The 26,134-nt window shown below is 33.4% G+C and overlaps 1 protein-coding gene across 1 annotated transcript; it reads left to right on the top strand.

Moving 5' to 3' along the window:
- Positions 1-9,176: 9,176 nt before the first annotated feature.
- Positions 9,177-15,112, top strand: LOC147389924 (putative protein phosphatase 2C 8). Its single transcript, XM_086418851.1, has 3 exons — positions 9,177-9,980; positions 12,254-12,359; positions 14,694-15,112. The coding sequence occupies exons 1-3, from the start codon at positions 9,294-9,296 to the stop codon at positions 14,981-14,983; spliced, it is 1,083 nt and encodes a 360-aa protein (XP_086274977.1). The 5' UTR covers positions 9,177-9,293; the 3' UTR covers positions 14,984-15,112.
- Positions 15,113-26,134: the final 11,022 nt, after the last annotated feature.

Genomic DNA, 26,134 nt, shown 5'->3' with positions numbered 1-26,134 from the left:
TTTTAGGAATATAAAAAAAAAATAGATTTCAGAAGTTTCCTCTAGCATCTCTCCATTACTGGTTCAGAACTTCTGAATTTTGGTTCTGAAGTCTGAAATCTGAACCAAAACAAACAGAAATAAAACTTCTAAAGTCTGAATTTTAAAGGTGGACCACTTCCATTCAGACTTCAGAAGTGTTACCAAACACACACTTAGATTATTCGGTTTAGCTTAAGATGATTTCAGTTTTTATTTATTTTGTAGGGTTCGTAATTTTTCTTTGACGCATGTGTATGTATATATGTATAAATTAGCTCATTTAATATTTCTATATATAATTTTTTTTAAAATGATATAGTGATTGTTCTTTTGTTTTCCTTTAGGAACAAATAAGAGAGTTTCTTGGTTCCATGTTGTTAATCAATACGAACATGATATAAATCCAATTGGGTTATTGGACTGAAACAATTTGATTATGAAACTTCTCCTTGTCAATTTATGTGTGTCAAAATTAGGTGAATGGGGAGAAGAGTTGAAAAAAAAAAAAATGTAGATATTAGTTCTTCCCTATTTCATCTAAATTGTCATGATCTTCACTTTCCAATATGAGTCCATTAAACTGAATGTGAATTGCAACATAAATCACCACATTGAGAGGTAGGCCTTTTCAACCTCATGTTTAGCTATCATTTGTGTATTCTTTTCATTTCTCTTTAATGAAATCCCGTGTCTATACAAACATACTTTTGCTCGAAATTGCTAATTCCACGTAGGTTGGGATTTTTAGGAGAACCAATTTGTATTGCAATACCCCTGTCTCATTCTTTGTAATATTCTTGTTTTAACCACCATATAATTTAAGCTTGTGGGTTTACTAGGCTATTTGTATTATTTATTTTTTTTCAGGTGTTTAAATTTATTATTGAAACTTCATAGTTATTGACAACAAAGTGAAGGAATATGCTAACTCCACTAAAATCATCTAAAGAATAAGTATTGCAAATCCTTCTTCCATCACATTCTCAGTTGATAAAACAGAGAGCACAATGAGAAGAAAAAAGTACACGAGCAATATAAGCTCTTTTCCAAAAGCAAAAGCATCATTTTCAGTTGAAAAAGCTTAAACACTTGAGGTGAAGAAAAACCACATAACACCTACCCAAAGATCAAGGGATCCATACATTGCCCCCTCATACATTCTACCCAAAGATTTGAGTGTAACGAAGATCTATATCATCGTCATCAATAAAAAATCATTTATCACCTATTTTACGTATTCAAGATAAGGACATGAAAATTATTATTTATGACATATATGAAATAATTTGATTTCTTATTTTATCAATTTCATTATGCCAACTGAATGCTTGATGCTAGAAAGTTAAAATAGCATGTTAGTCTCGTAAAACAGAGAATCCCAACTCCTTATATGAATGAACAACTACAAGCGGCCTTACGAAAGCTGTATTAACTCAGATTTTTCTTCTCTCACTTTTAAGGAGTAATAGAATGACGAGTAAGCTCAACCGTCTATTCTTTTCATTGATTGAGATTCCCAAATCAAAATATGGGTTGGGGTTTGCTCAATCCAATCCATCTATCATCTCCACTTCAACAAGGAGAGAATTCGTATGTTCTACAGGGCAGCAACAACAGCAAGAGAAGCCTAAAAACTCAGCAGAAGAAGACATATCAGCTCCTCTTTCAGAAACAAATGAGAAAATTGAAAACCTAAGTGAAAACGAGATCGAGGATGAAGATGAAGATGATGGCGAGCTTGTAAATAGTGACGGCGAGCGCGTAAATAGAGAGACTGGAGAGATTGGAGGACCCAAAGGACCTGAACCAACCCGGTATGGTGATTGGGAGCGTGGTGGACGATGCTCAGATTTTTGATGGCAACAGCTATATCTACCATGGATTGGGATCAACATTCGAGATTTTCAAGATCATTTAGCTTTGGTAGCTTGTGAGTTACACACTCATATCAAATGTTTAATTTCTTTTTTTCATGACAATTGTTGCTGTTCAACTCTAGGCTGTTTGTGGTATTGAATTGCACAAATTCCAAGACCATCCAACAATGTGAGACATTCGAGGGGTTCTCTGAATAACAAATACTTTATTTCCTTAATATTCATTTTGTTTTTCGTGTAAGTTGTGCCTAAAACCTTGAATTGGAGCCGAAACAATGGGGTATTTCAGGGAATAATTTTCTGTTTCATCTGTAGGGATGTTTTGGCACTCAGGATGGTTGGTTTGGCTGGATTGGGAATAGGCAGTTTGGTCTTGATGAACATTTGTATTGCAATATCCGTCTCATTCTTTGTAATATTGGGGGGATAACTGTAGACTGCGGACCGGGCCTGTATCTGGGCTTTGCCTAGTCCATAGACCATTGTCTTGTCCAAGGACTGGTCCCGGGGCACATGCAACATGCACCAGGAAAGTGAGGGTGTGCCCTAACACTAAGAGGCTGAGAGATGAGTGCATTGTGGACCACAACCTCGTCTCCGTGCCGTGGGAAATTCATAAGAGAAAATCAAGTTGATACAACAACAAAGAAAAGAGTTTTGCTTAAGAGTGTAGAATCTTATTGTGAACTTAATAATTGTTGTTCTGTCTTGGGTTCGAGTTGTCTTTGCACCCACTGAAATTAGCCACTTTTGAGAAACTTTTAAGTGCGTAAAAGTAAGTTATTTTGCACCGAAGAAGCTTACTTCTTTCAAAATTGTTGCTAAATGTATATAATTATTTATGTATCCAAAAGAAAAACCATGCTAGTACTTAAGCAGCAACACTGTTTGAAGAATTAACATGATGTCAAAATGCAGAGGCTAAAATTCTTGAATGAATCAGTGTCATGCCATGGCGCTGTATTTTGCGCAGCGGTATTAAAAATATTTTTATTCATGGAAGGATGAATGTGTGAATTTATGATTGATTAATTCCAAGTTGAATAATTGTCCTTCAATCGATTTTTTTTTTTGGTAAGGTGATGCTCATGCCCCTCTCAAACATCTCAAATGTTACTCTAGCTGCCCATATGAATAGAATAATGCTGAAGTGACCTCAACATTCCAAAGCTATAAACATCAGCCTTGCTTGAGAGACATTTCATGTTTTTTCATCCATTAGGCCATTATATATCTACTTTAGATGATTAAACAATCAGACTTACAGCTTTCTTTTGATGATTGATGCACTTATGCAATAGAGTCGTGTTGGAGTGACCTCGAGATTGTACCTCATATCACACATCCTGACGTGAAGAGGAATCATAGATGCTTTTAATCGAGGTCACTCCAAAACAACTCTATTGCTTAATTGTATCAATCATCAAAAGAAAGCTGTAAGTATGATTGTTTAATCATCTAAAGTAGATATATAATGGCCTAATGGATGACAAAACATGGAACATCTCTCAAGCAAGACCGATGTTTATAGCTTTGGAATGTTGCTGATGGAAATGGTAGGGAGCTGGAAGAATTATTTGCATAGAATTCAATTGAATGTGTAGAGGTCCAATGGGTTTTTTGTTGAACAATCGATCATCATCATCTTTACGTTTTATTTTCATTGGAACATGACTCAATCATTGCCAACACAAGAATTGTGTGAGTATAAAGGATTTTGACAATAACACGACAACTACTTTCCACACGGAACATCAATTCATGGATCATGAATGTCACATGGAACAATATAAAATAATCAAATTGTAACAGAACATATATATATATATATATATATAACATTGAATTAAATAACTTGTTACATATTAAGAGTGATCGATTGATCATGAGTTCTCTTTATTGGTTTCTTATGGTTCTCCTGATAGTTTATTCTGGGTCAGCCAGGGGTGCACCTACATGTGATACTGTGATTACAAACTTGAAACCATGCATGCCATACCTAAAGGATACTGATAATAGCCCATCAAGCGAATGTTGTAAAGGCATTAATACCCTTAATAATGCCTCACAAACAAAGGAAGATCTGATGGGGGTCTGTCAATGTATCAAGAGTGCGATATCCTCATTGACTTTCGATCATAATCGAGCTGCATCACTTCCAGGAAAATGTGGAGTGAAAAGTAGACTCCCACCAATTTCCAAAGACATGGTTTGCTCAAAGTAAACCTCTCTCTCTTTCTGTATCTCTTTATAATGCGTAGAAGCAAATAGAGACTAACTATTTTCTAACTATGTTTTGGATGCAAGGTTGGAAAAGAAGGAAGTTTGATTGGAACAACTTGCTTTACCTTATCATCGAGCAATAAAATGTGATATGGTCTAATCTTTAGTTATATTGGAGTCTACTGTGTTGCAACCTCATGTTTGTGGGTATTGTAACTCCAACAAATAACAATGTTGGTTTTATACTATATAATAAAAAATACCTTAATTGAATAAAAAACCTAAAAAAAAAAAAAATCCTCCTCAAAATTAATCATCAAATTACTTCCACAAAAAATATATATAAAAAAAATGCAATCAAGATTATCGTTAAGTAGCACGGATTGTCCAATACATTAAAATACCACATCATCATTCTGCCATGTGTCAAACAATTGAGATGAATGATCATTACGTTTCAAATCAATAAATGGCTGTGGGTATGATGGGATCCTATCACGTAAAGTTGCGTATATTTAAAATTGCTTTACAATCTTATCGGTCACAAACTAACTTGATTGTTAGAATGATTTTGCCAAACACCAAACCGATGCCAGAGTTATAACAAGAAAGAACACAATTCGAAGAATATAAGATCTCAAGAATCTCACTAGAATAATTCCACAAAATTGATATAAACACCCAAATGTATTCTGTTAAATGTTCCAAAAAGGCAAATTAAACCATACAATGCATCAGGAAAATTTCTAAAAATAAACGTGGGGAACGAACCAAGAACAACAGTTCCTCTGTCAGATATTTTTTTTAACTTTCCAAGAAATCCAGGAATTGCAGTATTGCTCAGTACCAATCACTACAGAACTTGCATGATTACTATCAAGAAAGAATCTTTGTGATTCCATCTCTCCTTTTAGGCCGTCTGATTCATTAAAATTAACCTGATTAGTAATTTATAACCAATGGATCTGAGCATTTGTTTCTTATGGATTATGGATTTGGAGTCTACCCACTTGTGTGTCCAACAATTGGACTTTATCACTGAGACCAATTTCTTTTGGAACTTGTACTGCAAAACAAAAAATTTGCAAAACCCTCCTTGTAACATGATACCTAGTTTTTTTTTTGTATTGATTTCATGTCCCTAATTTATCATTAATATTTGGGATACCTTTTATGAGACACCACAAGTAAGCCAAAAGGAGAGGGTGCTACCGAAATTTTGAAGCGTGGTGGCTGCTTCAAAGTTTTTCCCTTCAAATTTCGATTTTGTTAATATGTGCCCTAAGACACGCGTTAGGATGTGGGGAGATCATTTTTGTCCCCACTTGAGATCGAGACACGAGTCCTAGAAATTAGTTATCCCTTAAGAAAAGTATCGAGTATGATGAATATAAACCATATGGAATCATTGTAGATTTTGACAGATTCTTGGGTATATCAAGCACGAAGGCAAGAAATGACACCTTGCCTCATCTCCACCAACATGGAATCCTTTGGTTCAGAGGGACCGACTCAATCGGCAAGGTATGAACCACGCACCCAAGCCAATCTGTCCAGTGTCACACTTTTGATAAAACGAACAATTAAGAATGCTTGATCAAAATTGAATCAAATATTTTTAATCAAAACATTAAATGTAATATCTAAAAGTACTTATCATATTTAAGGAAGATATGACATTCTGTAACTCCCCCATTCAAATAGTGAAATCATAACAACTCAATATTTATTACACTGAGGCACTACTAATCAAATTCAATTATTAGCATTAACGACACGTGGACACAATACTACTAAATTGGCAATACACCTGGACCCAAATTATCTCAAGTATTCATCTCTTTAATATTCTCACTCTCTATAACACACTATTCATCATCTTCTCATACTATTTTCACCTTCACTTCTCTATTCTTATCATCAATTTTTTATATAATTTTCGAAGGATTGGTAGGCATCACACAGAGGTTTATCTTAATCTCATTTTCATCTTATGCCGTCCAAATTCTCGAGAAAGAAAATAGACTAGCGAAACCAACATAATTAAAGTAAGAAGACTGTTAGATCAAGCCTATCAATAGAAGATCGTTCAATCTCGAGGATTGAAGGCCTGGAAAAACCTCCACATATGCATTAAATACACCTTGAAAATAAATATTTAGTAGGGAAAAAAATAAAGCATTTTTTATAAAAAAAAATAAAGTTTAGTGGTGTATTTAATACATCTCAGGACACACATTAAATATACCTTGAAAATAAGCATTTGAGCGTATTTTGGTAAAAAAATCTTTTAAAGGGTATTTTGGTAGAAAATTCTATTTCGTCTAAGCCTAATAGGAAATTAATGCACGGCTTGAGGCACATGAAACTAATTAAAAATTTTGGCAGAAAATTCAAGACTTGTATTTAATACACGTCCGTGAGGCCCATTGCATCCAACCTTAATAAGGAAAAAACTTTGAAGCGGATAGGGTGCTTCAAAATTTTGAAGAAACCCTCTCCACTGTATTACACGTGACATTTCCAAGTTGGTATTTCAAAGTTTTGCTGAAATGTACGGGCGTGAAGCAAATTCAAAACGCCATGTATCTTCTAACGAGGACAGTTCGTTTCAAAATTTTGACTCAAACCTAATGTCAGAACCCAAATTGTACATATTATAAGACTATGGCCACGTGTTACATACAGAAAAGAGTTTCTCCAAAATTTTAAATAGGGCACGTCTCTTCAAGGTTGGACTACCGTTCAAAGATATTGAAATCGCAGTGTTTTATGAATTTTAGCGACTACGTGGCTTGTCCATCGCAAAGTAGATAGTACGTGGGCCCCAATGTCTGTCACTTAACTGATATTTTGGAGAAATTTTATTGCCACACCTACTTTTGCTAACGCCACTTTAAGCATAATAGTTTATCACACCTATCGGAGTGGCATTAGCAAAAGTTAGTATGGCATTAGCAACTCACTATTTTTAATTTCTCCACCTATTAAATATATTTATGATTAATGATTACGCACCCCTCCGCCTCTATCACAGAATCATAGATCATTTAGTTAAAGATAAAGTCAAATCAGAAATTTTTTTTATGTATCTCGAGGTGAATAAATTTTTATTCTCTGTTTGAATTGTGAAGAGAGGAGAGAAAATATTAAATAGAAGAGAAGAGAAAAAAAATTGAGATTTGATGAGAAATGGAGAAGAATACTTTTAAAATATTTTACAATTTCAAACTCTATCCCTAATCTCTTTCCAGACATTTAAAATTTCTCCTCTTCTTCTCTTGAATTGAATGGATTTCTTTCTTTCTCTCCACTTCTCTGAATCCAAACAAAATTTAAGTTTGATAGCGAGAGGTGAGATATCACAAGATTTCCTTACAATGTAATTAAATATCTCATTAATTTGAGAATATCAGGAGATGATTTGAAATATGTCCTACTTTGTAAAGCTAACCCCGGTAGAGACGACACGTGTTATACAGGTCACCTCAGAATCCGTAGAGTGGACATTCTATGTGAAGAAAAAGCGGTTAAAAGATAGATCCCTTCCCCACGCCACTACGGACTTAACGCCACGTTATTACTTTCTAGACATCATTCGGTGATGGGTCCCACGGCCCCAGAGAGTCTTCAAGAAAGAAAAAAAAAAAAAAATGAATGTAGATCATGTATCTCATGATACAGGTGCCCAACTAACCCCATATCTCTTAATATTTGCCACGTTCCCTGCTCTTGTGGTGCAATCACTATTTTTTGGAACCATTCAGCTAGATTTATAAATTGACAAGGACCTTGTTCCATGGTTCATGTGAGCTCTTTTCATAGTTTCATACTTTCTTTATTTTTCTATCTTTCATAAATAATATTCAAAGAAAAAAAGAAGTTAAAAACACTTATATAATAAAATTAGTAATACTTTTTGTACAATTTAATTTTTGAGAATCTTCTCTTTCTTCATGGGCTTTTGTGACTCTACCACTTAGGTTAATAAACAATTTAACATGTTAATAGATTTTTTTTTTTTTTAAATCTTTTAGCCTTGTGTTCAAGGTCTTTTATAGATTTCATCTAGGATTTTTTCTATCTCAAACTCTCATGAAAGTTATAGTTTTCTTATTGGCACCACTTTTCTTATTTGTTGAGATTTGGTGTCTTAACTCTTTGACATTTGTATTTTAATCATTTTAGTATGTTTTTATTTGTTAGAGTTCTTTTGAGATTTTATGGTGCCTTTGACATGACTTTCTAAAAAGGTAAGTGTGCATTCGAAATTTTGATTATTTGCTAAGGTTTATCACCATTTTCAATCTGATTTTTCTTTTGCTGTCGTGAAGAAAAATGGGTTGACATTTGTTCGACTCTTGATGAGATTTATATCTTGTCAATACAATTTTAATTTTTAATATATAAAAAAATTATTATTATTTTTATTTTCCATCATTACTTATTTATAAACTTAAAGATATCTTATTGTAACACATGTAAAGTTGTAGATTTGGTTGTATAAACGAATCATGTAGAAAGAATCGTGATAATCTAACTATCAACATGGCAAACTCAATTGTCTATCCTAACGTGACAAATTCTGAAATTGTAGATCTTCGTTCCTCCGAATACATGACTGCACTTTCCTATAAAAATGTATCTCGAGGGAGCCATGTATCCTAAGGAGCGCAAGTCTACCATTTTCGAACTTGTCACGTGTCAGGTAGTCCATTGAGTTTGTCACGTGGGGTAGTCAAATTGTCACAACTCGAAAACTTTTTTGTTAAATAAAAAATAAAAATAAAAATAAAAAGTGAGCTAAGTGGCACATGAAAGAGAGATGAAGTTGAATAGCTTAGCAAACGAGAGAGCACATAATCTTATCTTGAGAGGAAAATATCTCGTGAGTCGTGATAGTGGGAAACACTTTCAAGTTTCAACCAACATAAGCGGCAACCCGCGTGTTATTCGATAAATTATAAACCGTCCACGTAGTCTCTCAAGATCCACCTCGTGGAGCGGTAACCATATCACTTGCCTTATATAAACAACAGGTGGCGAAGATCAGACCTCTAACACTCCCTCCAACTGTTGGGATCCCATTCTTTTCGAATGAAGCCAAAGTGTCTGTTTCGTTTAAGAGAGAGAGAGCTAAAGCTTTCATTCTTGAGGAAATAATACTGAAAGATGGTGCTGAATGATCATCTTGATTTCGATCGGATGGAAGTAATTCGTGTGAAGAAAGCGAGGCATGATCATCGTAGAAAAAGATTAGAAATCCAACGGTTGAAATCGTTCAGTACGAGCAACAATCTTACATCAGAATCAAATGGTGAGCATCTCTCAATCAAAAATTTAGATCAGGATAAGATTTCTGTGTGTGTAGAAGGAGGTGAAGTCTGCAATGAAGGAGAAGGAGAGGAACTAAAGAGATTTCCGTGTGTGTCACACGGATCTGTGTCAGTGTGCGGTCGAAGAAGAGCGATGGAAGATGCAGTCACGGTGTTTCCAGGGTTATTATCTTCAGATGCGTATGAGTATGATTTCTTTGGTGTGTATGATGGGCACGGTGGGTCCGGAGTAGCTTATTTATGTAGAGACCGGATGCACCAAATACTGGCTAGAGAGATTAAGGATAGGAGGAGAGATGATGAAGTGGATTGGGAGAAGGTTATGTGGGATTGTTTCACGATGATGGATGAAGAAGTTAATAATAATAATAATAATAATAATGGTGAAGATATGAAGTCCGTTGGATCGACAGCAGTGGTGGCGCTTGTTGGGATGGATAAACTTATTGTAGCCAATTGCGGCGATTCTCGAGCTGTGCTTTCGCGCCGCGGCGTCGCGATTCCTCTTTCCCGTGATCATAAGGTAACCATTTTATTTTTATTTTTTTTCTTATGTGTGTATTTATTATAGCTGTATATGTTAATATGTCATCACATGATTCAGACCTTTAGATCTTCCTAGAGATATGTGTTACTGTGAGAAGATGATGATGTTTTTCTTTAATTGTACTGGATTACTGAAAGTTGAAGGAACTTAAAGTTAGGTCCTTCTTACATACAAAAAAAAAAGTTTGGTCTAATAAGCTTTTATTCACATAAAATGAACAACAACCTACTGTGCATATTCTTGGGAATAATTTTGAAAATTTGTAGAAATAGTTAAGAGTTTCAACTTTCATGTGTATCCAAATAACTATTGGATTTATGCCACTTGTAACAATCACAACCATTCATGTGCTATTGATTTATTCATTAATTTTTTAGATATGAATACATTTTTAAAGTATTTCATAGTGTTATTGGATCTTTTCTTCAAAATTTTGGGGACTAGTTGACATTCTTTTTTTCTTTCTTTCTTTCTTTCTTTTTGATAAAATCATATCTTCATTAATTCATTTGTGTTCTTATTACTGCTCACTATTTCAATACATGTCCATAGAGATCTCTCTCATCGTCTTCATGTCTTAGATGCACGTTATTGAATCATTTCAATGGACTTTTCTCTAGTTTATCACCTATCACATTCTTATATATATATATATATATTTTATGCTTAATTTATGAACAAGTTATTTCTTGATTGCTTAGCGTTCATTTCCAAAAGTCTTATTGTCATCCTATAAAAAATTTATTTTAGTTTAAGATGCGCTACAACTTAGCACTACTGAAACACACCTCCTCTTTAACCATCCAATTCTAATTCTATGGACAATACATGTACCCTATTAAGTCCTTATAAGAGCAACACCAACCGAGAGCATTAAAAATTGCCTTCAAATTGGCATCTTCGTCAAAATAAATGCTCCAAGCCACTTTTCTATTCCAACGGGTTCCACCTTCAACTCGCTATTCATCACTTTAAATCACTATTCAAAGACATTAAAAAATTAAAATAAAAAGATAGTTTCTATTGGCACTCCAACTTTTACTTATCATACTCCAATTAAAAGAAAAAAGAGAATTGCTATTGGCACCCCAACTTTAACTTATTGCACCCCAATTTCTTAAATTATATCACACCCCAGTTAAAGATTAACATACTCTCTGAACATTGCAAAGGTATATATATACATTAATTACCTTAATTTATTTTCATAAGCAAGAAAATCTTGCAAAATTGGTGGTTCACAATTGAACATAATTTGTGACAAATTTCCATCGAGCTTGATCAATTAATGGATTTGGATTGATTTTTAAAGTATTAATTAATGAAAAGACTTTAAAACTTGTAAGGGACAAAAGTGGTCCATGCTTGAGAATATATTAATAAAATGGTTTATGCTATTCATTAGCATACTTGACAATATGTGTGTGAAATGGCTTGTGATCGATATTCAATAATGAAGAATCCATTCGACCATGTTTTAGCTTGACAGGCTAAATCATTAAATTTATTTCACTGAAACAATATTATCCTCCAACAAAAAACTTGTTTCGAGGAATTTTTTAGAGTACCAATGCAATGACATTTCATATTGAATCTACGTAGTTAGGGTCTGTTTGTTTCAGCTATTTGGGCTTTGAGCTGAAAAAGCACATTTGTTGGTAACAACTTCTGCTTCAACAACTTTTGCGGGAAGTCCAAAATTGTGTTTTTGAGAAGCCTGGTTGGGGCTGCTTTCGCACAAGAGCCACTTATAGAAGCCAACACTGAAAAACGCCTGTGGGTGAAATGAAGCTTCCGAGACTTTGAGCTTCTGCTTCTCCTAGACACAGAATCCTAAAGCAGAAGCTAGAATCTGTATAGACCCTTATTAAATTGAAATGCTATATTAATGATCTAATAGTATTTCTGGTCATTTTATTCATCATTATATCAAAAGGATCATGTAGGCATGCTTGGATTGTTATACGGTTTCTCAGAAATTACACAACAACCATCAAATGCAACATCTAACTTATCAATAGTGAACCATCATTTTGAAATGTCTTGCATTCTTGTTCTTAGGAAATTTATTTAATTAATATGAAAAATAGAGTCCTCACTAATGAAAAAATAAATAAAGGGTAATGATAGATCCAAAGTGTTATTCTAGTGGGTACAAAGGGGGATTTAAATGGTGCAATATTGATATGCGAAGAAATTCTCTGCTTCAAATGCTTCAATATTTAATAGAATTACAATTTCTTGAACAGCCTGACAGGCCAGATGAAATGGAGAGAGTAGAAGCCGCTGGTGGAAGGGTTATAAACTGGAATGGTTATCGGGTACTAGGAGTACTTGCTACTTCTCGATCGATTGGTACGTAAAGTTTTCTAACAATGCCCTTTTGGGGAAACAAGATTTTTTATGTCTGTGTAAATCAAGAACACACTACAAGTAATTTATAACAAAAAAAAAAAAAAACCAATCATACAAAATGATCACAAATTATGTATGGAAAATCCTTCAGTGTGAAGGAAAACACAAAATGCCAGACTTGAAATCTCTAGTAAAGCTCCCAAAAGGAACCATTTCTTATATATGTTTGTTGAAGAAAGACACCTTTCTAAGTTTGCTAATGGTTTCAACTCAGATGAATAGCATAGCTTTGGAGGAGTAACACTCCATGCGGTTTCAATGGATGGAATTTAGACCCAGTCTGGTGAGTGAAGTAAGCTTTTATTGGCTAGGAGATGGGACCCAACATTATGCCCATTTTAATCTAAAACATAAACAATAAATTTTCAACATATATTTTCTCTTCCATAGATAATAAGTGCTCATCTTTTGTGATAGTTAGAGCTGTCTATAGCAGATTCGGGCGGAGCTTGTCTGAGCCCTAACCCAACCCTTAAGAGGCAGGCTGTGCCTTAGACCAGTCCCAAGCCTTATTGGGCCTAAGTCAGTGCATTATCCATCCTGATTGGAAGGATTCACTTACTTTACAATTTTTAGAGTGTCCCCGATTTTCTTTGAAAAAGTAATGAAGAAGTGCCATGGTCCCTAATGAGTCCACCTTTAAAACTTCATTGTTAATTGGCTCCCTCTTTGCCTCATTTTAGTTATTCCCCTTGAAGGGGACCATGTAGACTTTAAAGATAAAAGAACAATGCATGTCATCACATGTTTATCTTTTCTTTCTTTACCGATTACCAATCAAAGTTTAGATATGTTTAGGCAAGCCAATCTACTCTATTTTTTTTTTTTTTTCCTAATATAAAATCTTACATCTAACATTATATAATACACATATATACAATATAGTGGCCCAGTCGGGTTGGGTGCTTTTTGGAAAGTTTTGACCCTGCCCTACCTTTGTGGGCTCAAGATAAGAGCCCTAAACCTTGTTTTCCAAGCTGGCCAGGTTAGTGGGCTAGCAGGCTCAATTAACAATTGTAATGATCATGCCTCTTTTCGCGACGCTTTTTTTTTTTTTTCTTCGAAAAAAGCCTTGTGAACTCAACTTAAAAGTTGCGTCATAAAAGGTGCTGGTAAGCATGTCAGGTGAAGCTAACATGTATTATATAAATTGGTAACCTAGGGAATTTAGCCTCACTAGGAATAAAAATGCCCCCAACATTTTGATATGTGTAGTGTCAGATACAAGGTACTTTCAATTTTCTTCTCTGATCAGTCTCTTCAATTCAACAGGGTGCTTACATAATACACTCCAACGTCCAAATTAGTTTTCTATTTTTATATAATAAGCCTTAGAGGCGGATGAAATATTTGATCGTCATTTTGCTCTTTGCTCTTTTTGCCCGTATGTCTTTAACCACTCAATATCATACCCTTCCTGACCATGATTGCACCTTGCTTGATTTTTATTAACCCCGCATTTATTGGGATCTATCAGGATCTTTTTTTGTGTGCATATCTGACTGTAATCATCTTGAGTGTCCTCGGACTTCCTAGGAAAAAATTTTGCTCACAGAAAAGTCAATATGGGATCCCGGATCATCCAATCACACAAACCCACGTGTATTGAGGGCATCCCCAAATTTCAAAATTATCCTCCTTAAGCTTTGTGTGATTGGTCGTTCGGGATTCTGAGAAATCCCAAATTGACTTTTTTGTGAGCAAAAAATCTCTCCACTCGACTTCCCCAGTTCCTCTCTCTCTCTCTCTCTAACTAGTGCGCTCCCAAGTTCCTCTTCTTTAGTAGGGACATACACCTACATACTCCCATTCTTGACCCCCTATTAGCTTTGTCCGTCTTCGGTGAGACAGGGAATCTCGATTATGCCATGTGTATGCTGGAGATTTGTGCACTTTTTTGCACCATGTGACAGTCATAGACACACTGAGATTTTGGTACCCCTTGGTTGACTATCACACAAAAATCACCCTATGTTTTATTAATGAAATTCTACTTCTAAAGCATCACTATGTGTGGCACATTTCTTCCAACTAGTCTTCATGATATCATATTTGGAATCTATACTGTATCGAGTCATTATCAGATTGGATTATTGCCAAATCTAAAATGGATCAGATGGTTTATTTGATCATGATATCTGGTTCCATATCCAAACCTGTTGACCCAATACTTGATCCGATGTTATCCAATCTTAGGATAATGTTAGACCGCGAATATATGTTCATTTTGTTTGCATTTTTTTCTAACAAATTTTCTTGCTTTGGGTGCTGCAGGGGATGACTACCTTAAACCTTACGTAATTTCTGTACCGGAGGTCACTGTGACCAAGCAAACAGAGGAAGACGAGTTCCTGATATTAGCAAGTGATGGTTTATGGGATGTGATGTCGAATGAGGTGGCATGCGAGGTTGTAAGGAGATGCCTTGGCGGCCGATTGGGGAGTAGGTTCTCTAATGGATGCAGTGCGATCGAGGCTGCAGCGGTGCTAGCTGAGTTGGCGATGGCTCGAGGGAGTAAAGACAACATTAGTGCAGTAGTAGTTGTGTTAAATAAACCAAGCTAGTTTATTATTAGTTTTCTTTATAAGTGTTTCTTTCTTCTTTTTAATTTCCTTGACTTTTGAGGTTGTCTTAATGGTAAGGATGATACATATAACAGCCAAAATTTCAATTTTGGTGGGCGTTCTAACAAATGATTTAGAAGTATTAAGGTTCTTTCTATGTAATTCCCACACTTCAAAATGGATTGGGGCTGGAAAAATGAGTACTTAATTTCTTAAATAACTTAATTTTGTTTGCCATAATTGGAAGAAACTGGAAAAAAAAAAAAAAACTGAAATTTTAAATTAAATTATTAATTTAAACTAGTTTTTGTATGATTATCAAAGCTGCAATGAGTTGATTTTGGTAAAAAAATTGTGAAAACAAAATGCCACCTACAGGATCGTGAACACGGTTGTTGGGAGGACCTTTAGTTCAGATACATGTAACCTCGTTTTAGGCGGTTATGCACTGCCACCTCTTAGGTGACTATGCACCACCACCTCTCCGATGATCAAGTTTGAATCTTGAATTAAAAAAAAAAAAAAAAAAATTCATCCTAAAAAATCTTTTTTTTTCCTAGTTCAAGATTCTGATGAGGCGGCTATGCACCACACGTCTCCGATGATCAAGTTTGAATCTTGAACTAAAAAAAAAAAGAAAAAATCATCCCAAAAAGTCTTTTTTTTTCCTAGTTCAAGATTCTGATTTGATCGTGGATAGGTTATGGTGTTGGTCCTACCTAAGAGGAATTTGAAGGTTGTCCAACCACCTTTCCAATGATTAAGTTTGAATCTTGAATGAGGAAAAAAATGATATTTTGGCCTAAATTTTTCTAATTCAAGATGCCGGAAGGGTTGTGGCGTTGATTACGCCTAAGAGGAATTTGAAGGTTGTCCAGCCAATGATCAAGTTTGAATCTTGAAATAGAAAAAAATGATATGTTTTTTTCGTTGAAAATTACTTATTTTTTCTGATTCAACATTCTGACTTGATTGTCAGAGAGTTTGTTGCGTTGGTTCTGTCAAAAAGGAGTGAGAAGAAGGCTATTCAACAACCCAATGTTGATCTTGAGGCGTGTGTTTGAGTAAACACTGGCAATTGGGATATGAATCCCATCCAAATAACTAAAGCTCATTATAAGAAAAATCTAATTTGATAGCTGTAAGCCATTAATCAAGTAAATATCTGGGGATTGGTTCAATCAAAAAGATGAGAAAACATTCATGTGAAAGACTGCCACGTGGACGTGGTAAAATAAAGAATGTGAAGTAAACATCAATTACTATTAGAAGTTACAACAAAGAAAGTGTACGTACCATGGTCAAAAAGTGCCACCTCGCTCTGTCTTCATCTTTTGGTGCCTGGCCTCAACTCATACGAACCTGACGTCCAGGTACTATCTATAGTTTCTTCTTTATTAAAGTTGGGAAACTCTCATAAATGATTGAGTACTAACCTGATAAAGGGTTAAAATTAGTGTCCATTGGTGTTGGATACAAAACACCAAACACAATAGAAATGAGAGTCGTGATAACGGGACTCTCCCAAGTGGCATATCCAAAATACTCTCTCAATGTGACAAGTGCTAGAATCATAGATTTTACATTCAAAGATGCACATATGCACATCCAATAAATTTGTACAATTGTTTATTTCGAGAAAAAAAGATTTATGACTCTATCACATGCTACATGAGAGAGTATTTTGAATATGTCAGAGAGCAAAAAAAATCATTACTTTTATTAAAATGTTTAGAGTCGTGATAATCTGATTACCCCATGTGACATACTCAATTGATTGTCTAACATGATAAGTTTGAGAATGATAGATTTGTGTTACTTGAGATACATGATTCTTTTGAGATACACTTTTTTATGGGAAAATGCAGTTGTGTATTTTGAGGAATGCAGATTTATGACTTCCAAACTTGTTACGTTTAAGTAGTCGATTGAGTTTGTCACATGGTTTAGTCAGATTATCACGATTCATGTTTATTTATTTTAATGAGGTGAAGTCATGATAATCTCATTCCCCCATGTGGCATACTCAAAATACTCTCCGGATGTGACACATGCTATGATCATAGATTGTTTTGCCTTGTGATACACATCTTCACATCCTCATAAATATGTGCAATTATGTGTCTCAAGGCAAAAAAGATTAGTGGAGCCAATAAAAATCATTACTCTTCTCTTTATTTATTGTAGGGTGAAGACTCAATCACATGCTTTATAAGTAATATTAAACATAGTATAATGTATTGTGACCAACACGATTAATATTATTCCACCATTATATTGAAAATCTAAAAATCATGATGGATTTCTTTTTCACAATCAAGCTCAAAATAATATAAATAGATAAATAAATATTACAAGAAAAGATCTTGACATTGCATCCTTGAAAAGAGATATATTTCATAAAAATTGAGTTTTTGTCATTAATTCAATGCTCAAAAATCTCTTTTTAGTAATATTTTTTTTTTCATTTGTTCCATTTTTAAAACATGTTTGTGCAAAAAAAAAATAATAATAATAAAGAAAGAAAGTAAAGCAAAAAAAGTCTACAAGAAAGCAAAAGTGGCATAATCATAATGATGATGGACAATTTTGTGTCCAGCATCGCTAAATATTAGAATCCTTGTGTAGATTATTTAGAAAGAAAGTGAACCCATCCTATATAGTAACTGGAGAGTATTTTTTATCTTTTAAAAATAATTAATTTTTTTTAATGGAGGATCAAGTTGACAAGATAAAAGTTTGAGATAGTATTTGTTGCTTTAAAAAAAGAAGAAAATGGAAATCATATTTGGTTTGGAAATTGGAATCTGTCCATTAAAAGACACTTTGTCAAGTAAATTTATATTTCTATATGTGTTTCAGTTTCACAAGCAACAAGAAACTGTAATGTTGGAAAGTGATACAAATAGTTGAAGTGACAGAGATGTAGACAAAACAAATTTAATGGAGGGTGATTCTCTCAAATCTTCTAAATCAACCAAGTGGAGACCAAAACCCTAATAAATGTTGGTTGGAATCCAAAAAGGTCAAATGGGGTACCCAATCAAAGAAGACCACAAGCAAGGAAGCTCAAGTGTCAATTGATCGTTCAGTAGTCGATTTCCAGTTGAACAATCCACACTAAGGATTAGGTTATCCTTGTTTCTTAAGGATTGGGATTTCGATTTTCTCTCTTTACATTTTAAATTGTAATTCTAGGTATTTGTATTAGTGCTGACAATTGGTCGGATAATACCTGTATACCCGACTCATCCAACCCAAATAAATCAGATGGTACAAGATCATTTTACCTGATCAAGAATTATTTTTAGATTACTCGATACCCATTAGTCCAAAAGTTTTGTAAGGTCGGGTATGAATATATGTCATATCTTACCCGACTACCCAAAGGCAAAATTATAATTTCATATTCTATATGTAACTAATTATAATTTTTATTATATAATTTTAGTTATTCAAGTTTAAAAAATTAGATGAGAGAGTAAAAATTTGGGTTTACCAAGAATCAGGTATGGTTATCCACTTAAAACTTAGGTAACACTTTGGATTTGGGTATTACCCTAAAATTCGGGTAAGAAATTGATTATGTGTGTGTTTCAATTCAAGTACGGAGTCGGTAGAGGCCTTACCCAACCTATTTCCAGCACTAATTGGAATGGTACTTTGAGACTTTCAAACATTTTCAAAGATAGGTCTAGGAATTCAATATAGGGCTCCAATTTGTGAAAAATTTCTGAATAAATAAAAGATTTATATGAAAGAAAAAAATTGATCTATTGCAAGCAGGTTTCATCATGATAGAGATTTTGTATTTTGTATTGGTCTCTCTTGCATTTTATGAAATGGGATGCGTGATAATAAATTGTTATGTGAAAGTATAATAAGAGTAAGAATTAAATCACACACATATAAATTACGATGATTTACGTGGTTCAAAAATTGTCTTTGTCTACGTAAGATAGGGTGATCAATTCACTATCAACGATAAAGATTGGTTACAAGCTCTCAAATCTTTCAATTCTATCAGTACCATAAACCTCACAGAGAAAACAAAATAAAATTCTCACATAAAATCCTACTCTGATTTAAAAATAAAATAAAATAAAATAAAAAAAATCTATTTTCTTGATTTAACCCTGTAAAGCCCAACTTAGGAATATTAGATAGCTATCGACTAACATTATAAATGTGTAATTGACATGTAAGCATATTAAAACTGAGTGAGACACAAGGACACACCATACCTTGTCGGAGAACGATTTTGATCGTATTAGGTCTTTACATTCTTTGCACAAATTTGGTTCAGAACTCTTTTTCTGTTAAACACCACTCAAAATAAATTTTCTCGAAACTCTTTCGGGTGGAATCTACCACCAAATATGAAGAATTATATTTTGTACTAATTTAAATTACACTATCAATTATTTTAATAATTATTTACAATTTTTGTTGTTGAAATTACATGCATTGAATATATAAGTCCAATTATTGGTAGATAGGTCCCATGTCTATTAAAGGTTTATATTATTTTTTTCTTTAAAAATTAAAAATTATTTATATTTTATTTCAATTAAACTCCCACAAAATTTATTTAATGAGAATCTTTTAGAATTATTATCAGACAAAAACACTTTACATTTTATATTTAATTTTAATATGATTAACGTTGGAGTGACCTCAAAGGGGGGAGGGAGACCTAGACATGGTGGCACGCGTATGTCGTAGATGCATTTTACTCGTATCTTCCCCCATGTGTCTCTCGCTGAGGTTACTCTAGAACGATTCTTTTAATATTACTTTACAAGAAAGGATGCCATAAATACTATATCAAATTAAATGAGTTAAAAAAAATGTAAGCTATCCAATAAATACTTGATACGTAAGGGGTTGGAGTGTGTCCCACTCATTTGAGTCCCAAAAATGTGTCACGTTGTTATCATGGTTATCTTTTTCAGTTGGATATATATAATAATAATTTTTAAATATCTTTTATACAGTAAAAGTGTACAATAGGAAGGAAGTTATAGGGATTAAACACTTTTTTAAGACACTTGTCATCTTATGTATCGTTGTTGATGGACAATGATTTTAGAGAAAATAGACAGTGGAGGATTGGGACTTGGGAGAACAGTGGGTCCCAGAGTCTCTTGATGTCGTAAAAGCTACACGTGATGACCTGTGGAGTATTTATTTTGGTAGGGACGACATACTCCTTACTTTATATGCCATTATACGACTGCAACGTGGTGAACGTGACTCGTAAAAGATATTGATCCCATATGCCCGTAAGTCAGATTGCAAAACAAACTTCCAATACTTCAACATCTAACTATTGGTTACAAATTTCAATATATACTTTAGGATTCTGTGTCTAGAAAAAGTAGAAGCTCAGAATCTGAAAAACTGCAGGAGAATCTTGTATGTCATAGAAATTGATGAAGAAATAATAGAGAGAGATTGAATTGATTTTGTCGTTTAATCGAATTATTAAGAAGAATGAGGAGTGTAATCGTCATTTATTTTGACATGTTTTTTGATGTTAACTTCTCATTGTGGCTCTCGTGAGAAAGCAATCTCAATAAGATTTTAAAAAAAAATGTAATTTTAGACTTTCTGTAAAAATTATTGAAATATAAGTCATTACTAACAAATGTCATTTTCTGATTCAAAGACAAAAAGATCACTCAAAGAAGTCGTGATAAACATATCCTTAACAAATAGAAGTGTCACTTTGTCTTTGGTGGTGCAAAAGAATTTTAATTTCTTAAGAGATGTATCTTGCCAGCTTTGCACTCGAGACTCCATCCTAAAATGCATTTTGATTTTGTCTTCCATCTACACCGCATCTGAGATCAACTCTAAATTCGAGTCGATTTATATATATATATATATATAGATATTTCATTTATTAAAAAAAGTAGCTACAAAATCAATTGTGTGATTATGTTCATAAATATTTAAAAAAACACATGAATAATTCAATCATTTTAATAAAATATATAGTTATATTTAATATTTTTCTCAGAAATATAGCTGATTCAATAAGGCAAAATACTAACCCCCCCCCCCCCCCCCGGTTACACCTAATTTTTGAAGTTTACCAAATCGACTCAAATATCGATGGATCATCAAGCTCAAAAGATTTTGCCACATGGCAAGAAAGGAGGTGTAGAGTTATAACAGTTCTTAACTGCAGTAGTAATGGATCTTCAATACTAGACTTACCCAAAAAAAATATTTGTACTTTAATATAAAAGAAATAAAAAATATAATATACATCTCAACATGACCCATGGTTTTTAAATTCGTCCGAAACTGAGATGTATCGTCCGAGTTAACTTGGTATCGGAGTTAAACAAGACCAACTCACAAAGTCATTTTTTTTACCGAGTTTTATGTCTCACATTCTATTTTTTGAGTTATCTCACGAGACGTTTCAAACGTATCGGAAAACTCGTCCGAGACGACTCAGTATCGAAGTTGAACGAGACGAGACGCAATACTGAATTTAAAAACCATGACATGACCCCGTATCTTACTTTATCTTTATGTAGAAAATTTCATAAAAGAAGCACTTTAGTTATTGTTAATTTAAATTTATATATATTAAAAAAAAAAAAGAGAGGAGAGAAAGAGTTGTAGTAGCCCCCTTTCACCGCGCAAGGCTTCACTTGTCCAAAGCTTATCTTTCTATTAAATTTTGTAAATAATATATTTGTTTATTATAATTTTATTTTAAAAAATCTCCATGCTTCAACCACAAACCCAAAACATATCTTTAAATGTATATTTATACTAAAATATCTGAAACAATTTATTTGTTTATAATTATTATATGATATTAAAAAGATCACATCACATATGGCTTCACCTACTCGAATCATATCTTCATGCGATTGTAAAATAAATTTGAAGAATTAAAAGAAGAAGAAGAAGGCGACGACTAAGAGATAACAATTCAACAAGATGATCAAAACATAGACAAGTGCGAGCCGTACCTTCACTTGGAGTTAGTGATTCCTCACATCTTTGGAGATTGGATACCTCTACTGATGTGAGTGATTTTGATTGGTTGACTGTTTGTTTGTTTGTGTGATTCTCATATTATTAATAATTAGAGTGATGTCTGATCATTTGCGTAGTTGATTGATTTTCTATCTTTGAATTATTATATATATAATTGAGTGTTTTTTATTATTATTTATTTATGCATTTCCGGTTGCATTTAATTTGATACTTTTTGTAATCTATACAAAGACATCATGGACAACAGTTTTAAAATCAATAAAATGTTTAAATCTATTCAAAGATTTATTATGGTATTAGAACATTGGTTTGTATAGATCACGGGTTCGAATCTCTTCACCATTATGGACGAGGGTGAGGGTGTGGGTGAGGGGGAGTGCTGAGTATATATTTTCCTCCACTCTCAAGTGAGTTATAACCTAATTAAGTCCCATGACCCTCTTATATACATAGTTCTCACACTCTCCAACAAATTGATTGATTGGAGTAATTGGTTTGTTAATAACATTAGATTAGATTTTGAAAACTTTTCTATTTCAAATAAGAAGTTTAAGTTCTCAAGCTAGTTGTATGTATAACTATATATGAAGACTTGGAAAATTTTGTATCATACTAGTAGTACCATAGCTATATATTGCTATCATCCTATATTTTTAATTTCTTTGTAGTGGACTAAATCTGTTTGAGTCCAAATTGTACTCTATCAAGTAATTGGAGAAGTGTTGTATTTTCTAAATCCTTCCATACTCCTCCAACAAAGGGCAAAGGCTGTATATATTGTAATCTAATTTTTTTTCCCATCTATTTGAAGAAATATAAATAATTTTGAGAATCATGAAAGGATTTATAAAATCCTATAACATCCTACAATAGTTGAGTCCGTGAACTTTAGTAGCTAGTTATACTCCAAATAATTGGCATCAATCATTGAAGATTTAGGAAAATGAATTCCCAGACCTTCCTGATGTAAAATCCACGAGATTGCCCCGATAAGATGAACGTTCGGATTCAACTTCTAGAACAACGACAGCACACACTTCACATGACAAGTACTAAATTGTAACATTACCAAACAACACATAATCTAACAATTAGATGAACTGTCGACATTACAACCAAATGATGACATGTGGCCACCATATGCAAAAGAGCTTTCACAAAGCATTAAAAGGCCATGCATTGTAAATTCTAGATATGATGTAAAGGGCGAAACATGATGGACCTAGATGCTCAAAAACTAGATCAACATAAATGACAAATTAAAGCAAATGTATGTAACATTATTCCAAGAAATCTTGTAATTTTGTACAAATTTTTATTAAATCATTGGAGTGAAATCTAGGATCAACGAACTGTAGATTGTTAAGTGGAATCCATCATAAGAGTTTATGCAAGAAGATTACAGCTTAAAATCACAGAAATCCGGGATCCACTGCACATAAACCTCGTATTGAATGGCATTCCAAATTTACAAAACTACTCTTGCTATACTTGATGTGGCACACATTAAAGAGTCTGTGAGCAAACAATACTCCATAACCTTAATATCATGAGTATCTGCTATGGTAAAATTTAAAGAGATCTAGAACATTCTATACCTATCTTCAAAAAATATAATGAATATAATTATTTATAGACTTCAATAGAGAATCCTTCCCTTTTATAAAAAGAATAGAAATTCTCATTTGTAATAATCCCAATTGAAATCACTGAACCAAGTTCATAAGAACGTGCATTCTTCATCCAACCCTCCCCTACTCTTAAAAGTAAACGCCAGATCTCTTTATGATCGCCTTTTTTTTACCTTTCAGGAAAAAAAAAATCTCTCTCTCTCTCTCTCTCCTCTCTCTCTCTCTCTCTCTATATATATATATATATATTATATATATATATATATATATAAAATCAAAAATCATATATAAAAAAATTATCATTCAGTTTTGCAAAGAAATTATTGTGTGAATCTCCATCTGAGGAGGAATGGAGGATGGTGAGACACAAGTCTAAAGTACAACCATTTTGTGAGTTGAGAACCCATACAATGTCCCATTTCTATCGATAGGAACGGTGGTGCCTGTGTGGCATGATTTTATTAGGAAAGAAATGCATTCAGTTGCGTGAACAACTTCGATAGGAGTCCGAGCTATTTTAAACACCACTTAAAACGTGCCATATAGACACCTTTCCTATTTTATAGGTACAGGACACTGTATTGGATCTTGAGTGTTGTATTAGAAATGAGTTGTGCTGGAGTAATTGAAATGTACATCGATTCTAACATTCTAATTTGGTAGTGCACACATAACTATAGATGCTTTTCATCCAGTTACTAGTGAAAAGCATCTAAGTTATGTGTGCACTACCAAATTAGAATGTTAGAATCGATGTACATTTCAATTACTCCAGCACAACTCATTTCTAATACAACACTCAAGATCCAATACAGTGTCCTGTACCTATAAAATAGGAAAGGTGTCTATATGGCACGTTTTAAGTGGTGTTTAAAATAGCTCGGACTCCTGGATGAAAAGCATCTATGGTTATGTGTGTACCACCACATTAGAATGTACAATTGATGTACATTTTAATGTTATTTCAATATTATCCATTAGAAATTTAGGGGTTTTCTTAACGTGTGCCATAAGGGCATAGTAACAAAGTTTGGATTCGATAATTATTTGGCGAGAATTGAAATTTTTTTGAGATTATACAAAATATTTTATTGGATTTATTATCAAAACCTTACCATCTTTTTTCTCTTTTCAAATCTTATTTTCTTCTTGATGTTTGAATGTTGAAAAAACTAAAATTTTGGAAGTGAAAGGTAAAAATGCTACCATATTCCATAATTACTTGGGGGATCATCGATTAATTACTTAATTTGTCAAATTAATCGGCTTACTCTTAATTTGGAGAATTTTACGAATTTTTTGAAAAATTTAGAGAATTTTGTGACTATACGTAAGGGCACACAATGCATTTAAAACACCTTGAAAATAAGAATCTAAGGGTATTTTTGATATGAAAATTTACTTTTAGGCTATTTGAGGAAGTAAAATGAGTTCTAAAAGGTATTTAATGGAGTGATTGTTTGCTTACGTCACCATTTTAAGATGTGACAACGTAAGTAATAAGAAGGAAATACCAACACTGTTTTGACATGAGACGTGGATGATGTAAATAATAAGAAGGAGATTTCTCTCTCTTACCCGCACATCCACTCTCAAAAAATCTTTATTTTTAGATTTCAAATCTTAAAAAATATTATAAGATGCATATAAATTATCACATTGAGAATCGAACACTACAACCTTCTAGATTTCGTGAAAAATCTCATGATAAAAGAAACAAAGTTTTTTGAACTTGATAAATGGTGTTGAAAATGAATGGTTACCGAATATCCAAGTTTAAAATTCAAAAACAATAGTAAAATATAATTTTTTAATTTTTTTTTTTAATTCATAGAATTTCGTTCTCAACAACACTTTTGTACTGAATCATATTTTTAAATGTGACAAGATGATGTTCCGAGGAAGATAAATTCAGGAATCATCTCAGTGGGGAGCACAAATGGACATACCTTGACATGGAGGTGCGTGCATGCAGGTAGATGCGTTTTGCTTGTGAGCAAACTTGCTGCTGCATTGTGAGCGTTACTCGTATTTAATGCATTTCAAGTGTGTCCACGTTGACAAGACCCGAAATTTATTACGAGAGTACGTATAGCTCTCTGTACAATACTACAAATGAGTTATGTATCATTTTAAGAAAAAGTGAAATCCTTTCCTTACTCACACAGTAAGATCTTGAGCCTTACTGGGGTAGTTTTTCTAAAATGGATTACCACATCAGTAATCCAACACCACCACAGCCATCTAAGTTTACTCGAAAAACTCAGATAAAAAAATAAAAAAAATCTTTTGATATAGTTCCAATGTTTTGAAAATGTCGGCTTTTTTTTTTTTTTTTTTTTTCCTTACAAAATTCATGGAATTTCATCCCCTACAACCTGAAGCATCAGATCATGGTTTTTGGATGCAAAGAGGTGGACCCAAGGACCCCTAGTGAGTAAGGGAGAAATCCTTACTAATTTAGTAAGTCTAGGGGAACTGAAAGAAAAAACTA

Source organism: Akebia trifoliata, chromosome 12 (assembly GCF_017979445.1).
Source record: "Akebia trifoliata isolate Shusen 1 chromosome 12, ASM1797944v1, whole genome shotgun sequence".
Lineage (NCBI taxonomy): Eukaryota > Viridiplantae > Streptophyta > Magnoliopsida > Ranunculales > Lardizabalaceae > Akebia > Akebia trifoliata.
Note: the sequence above shows the minus strand (reverse complement) of the source record. Positions and strands in the feature narration are given on the sequence as shown.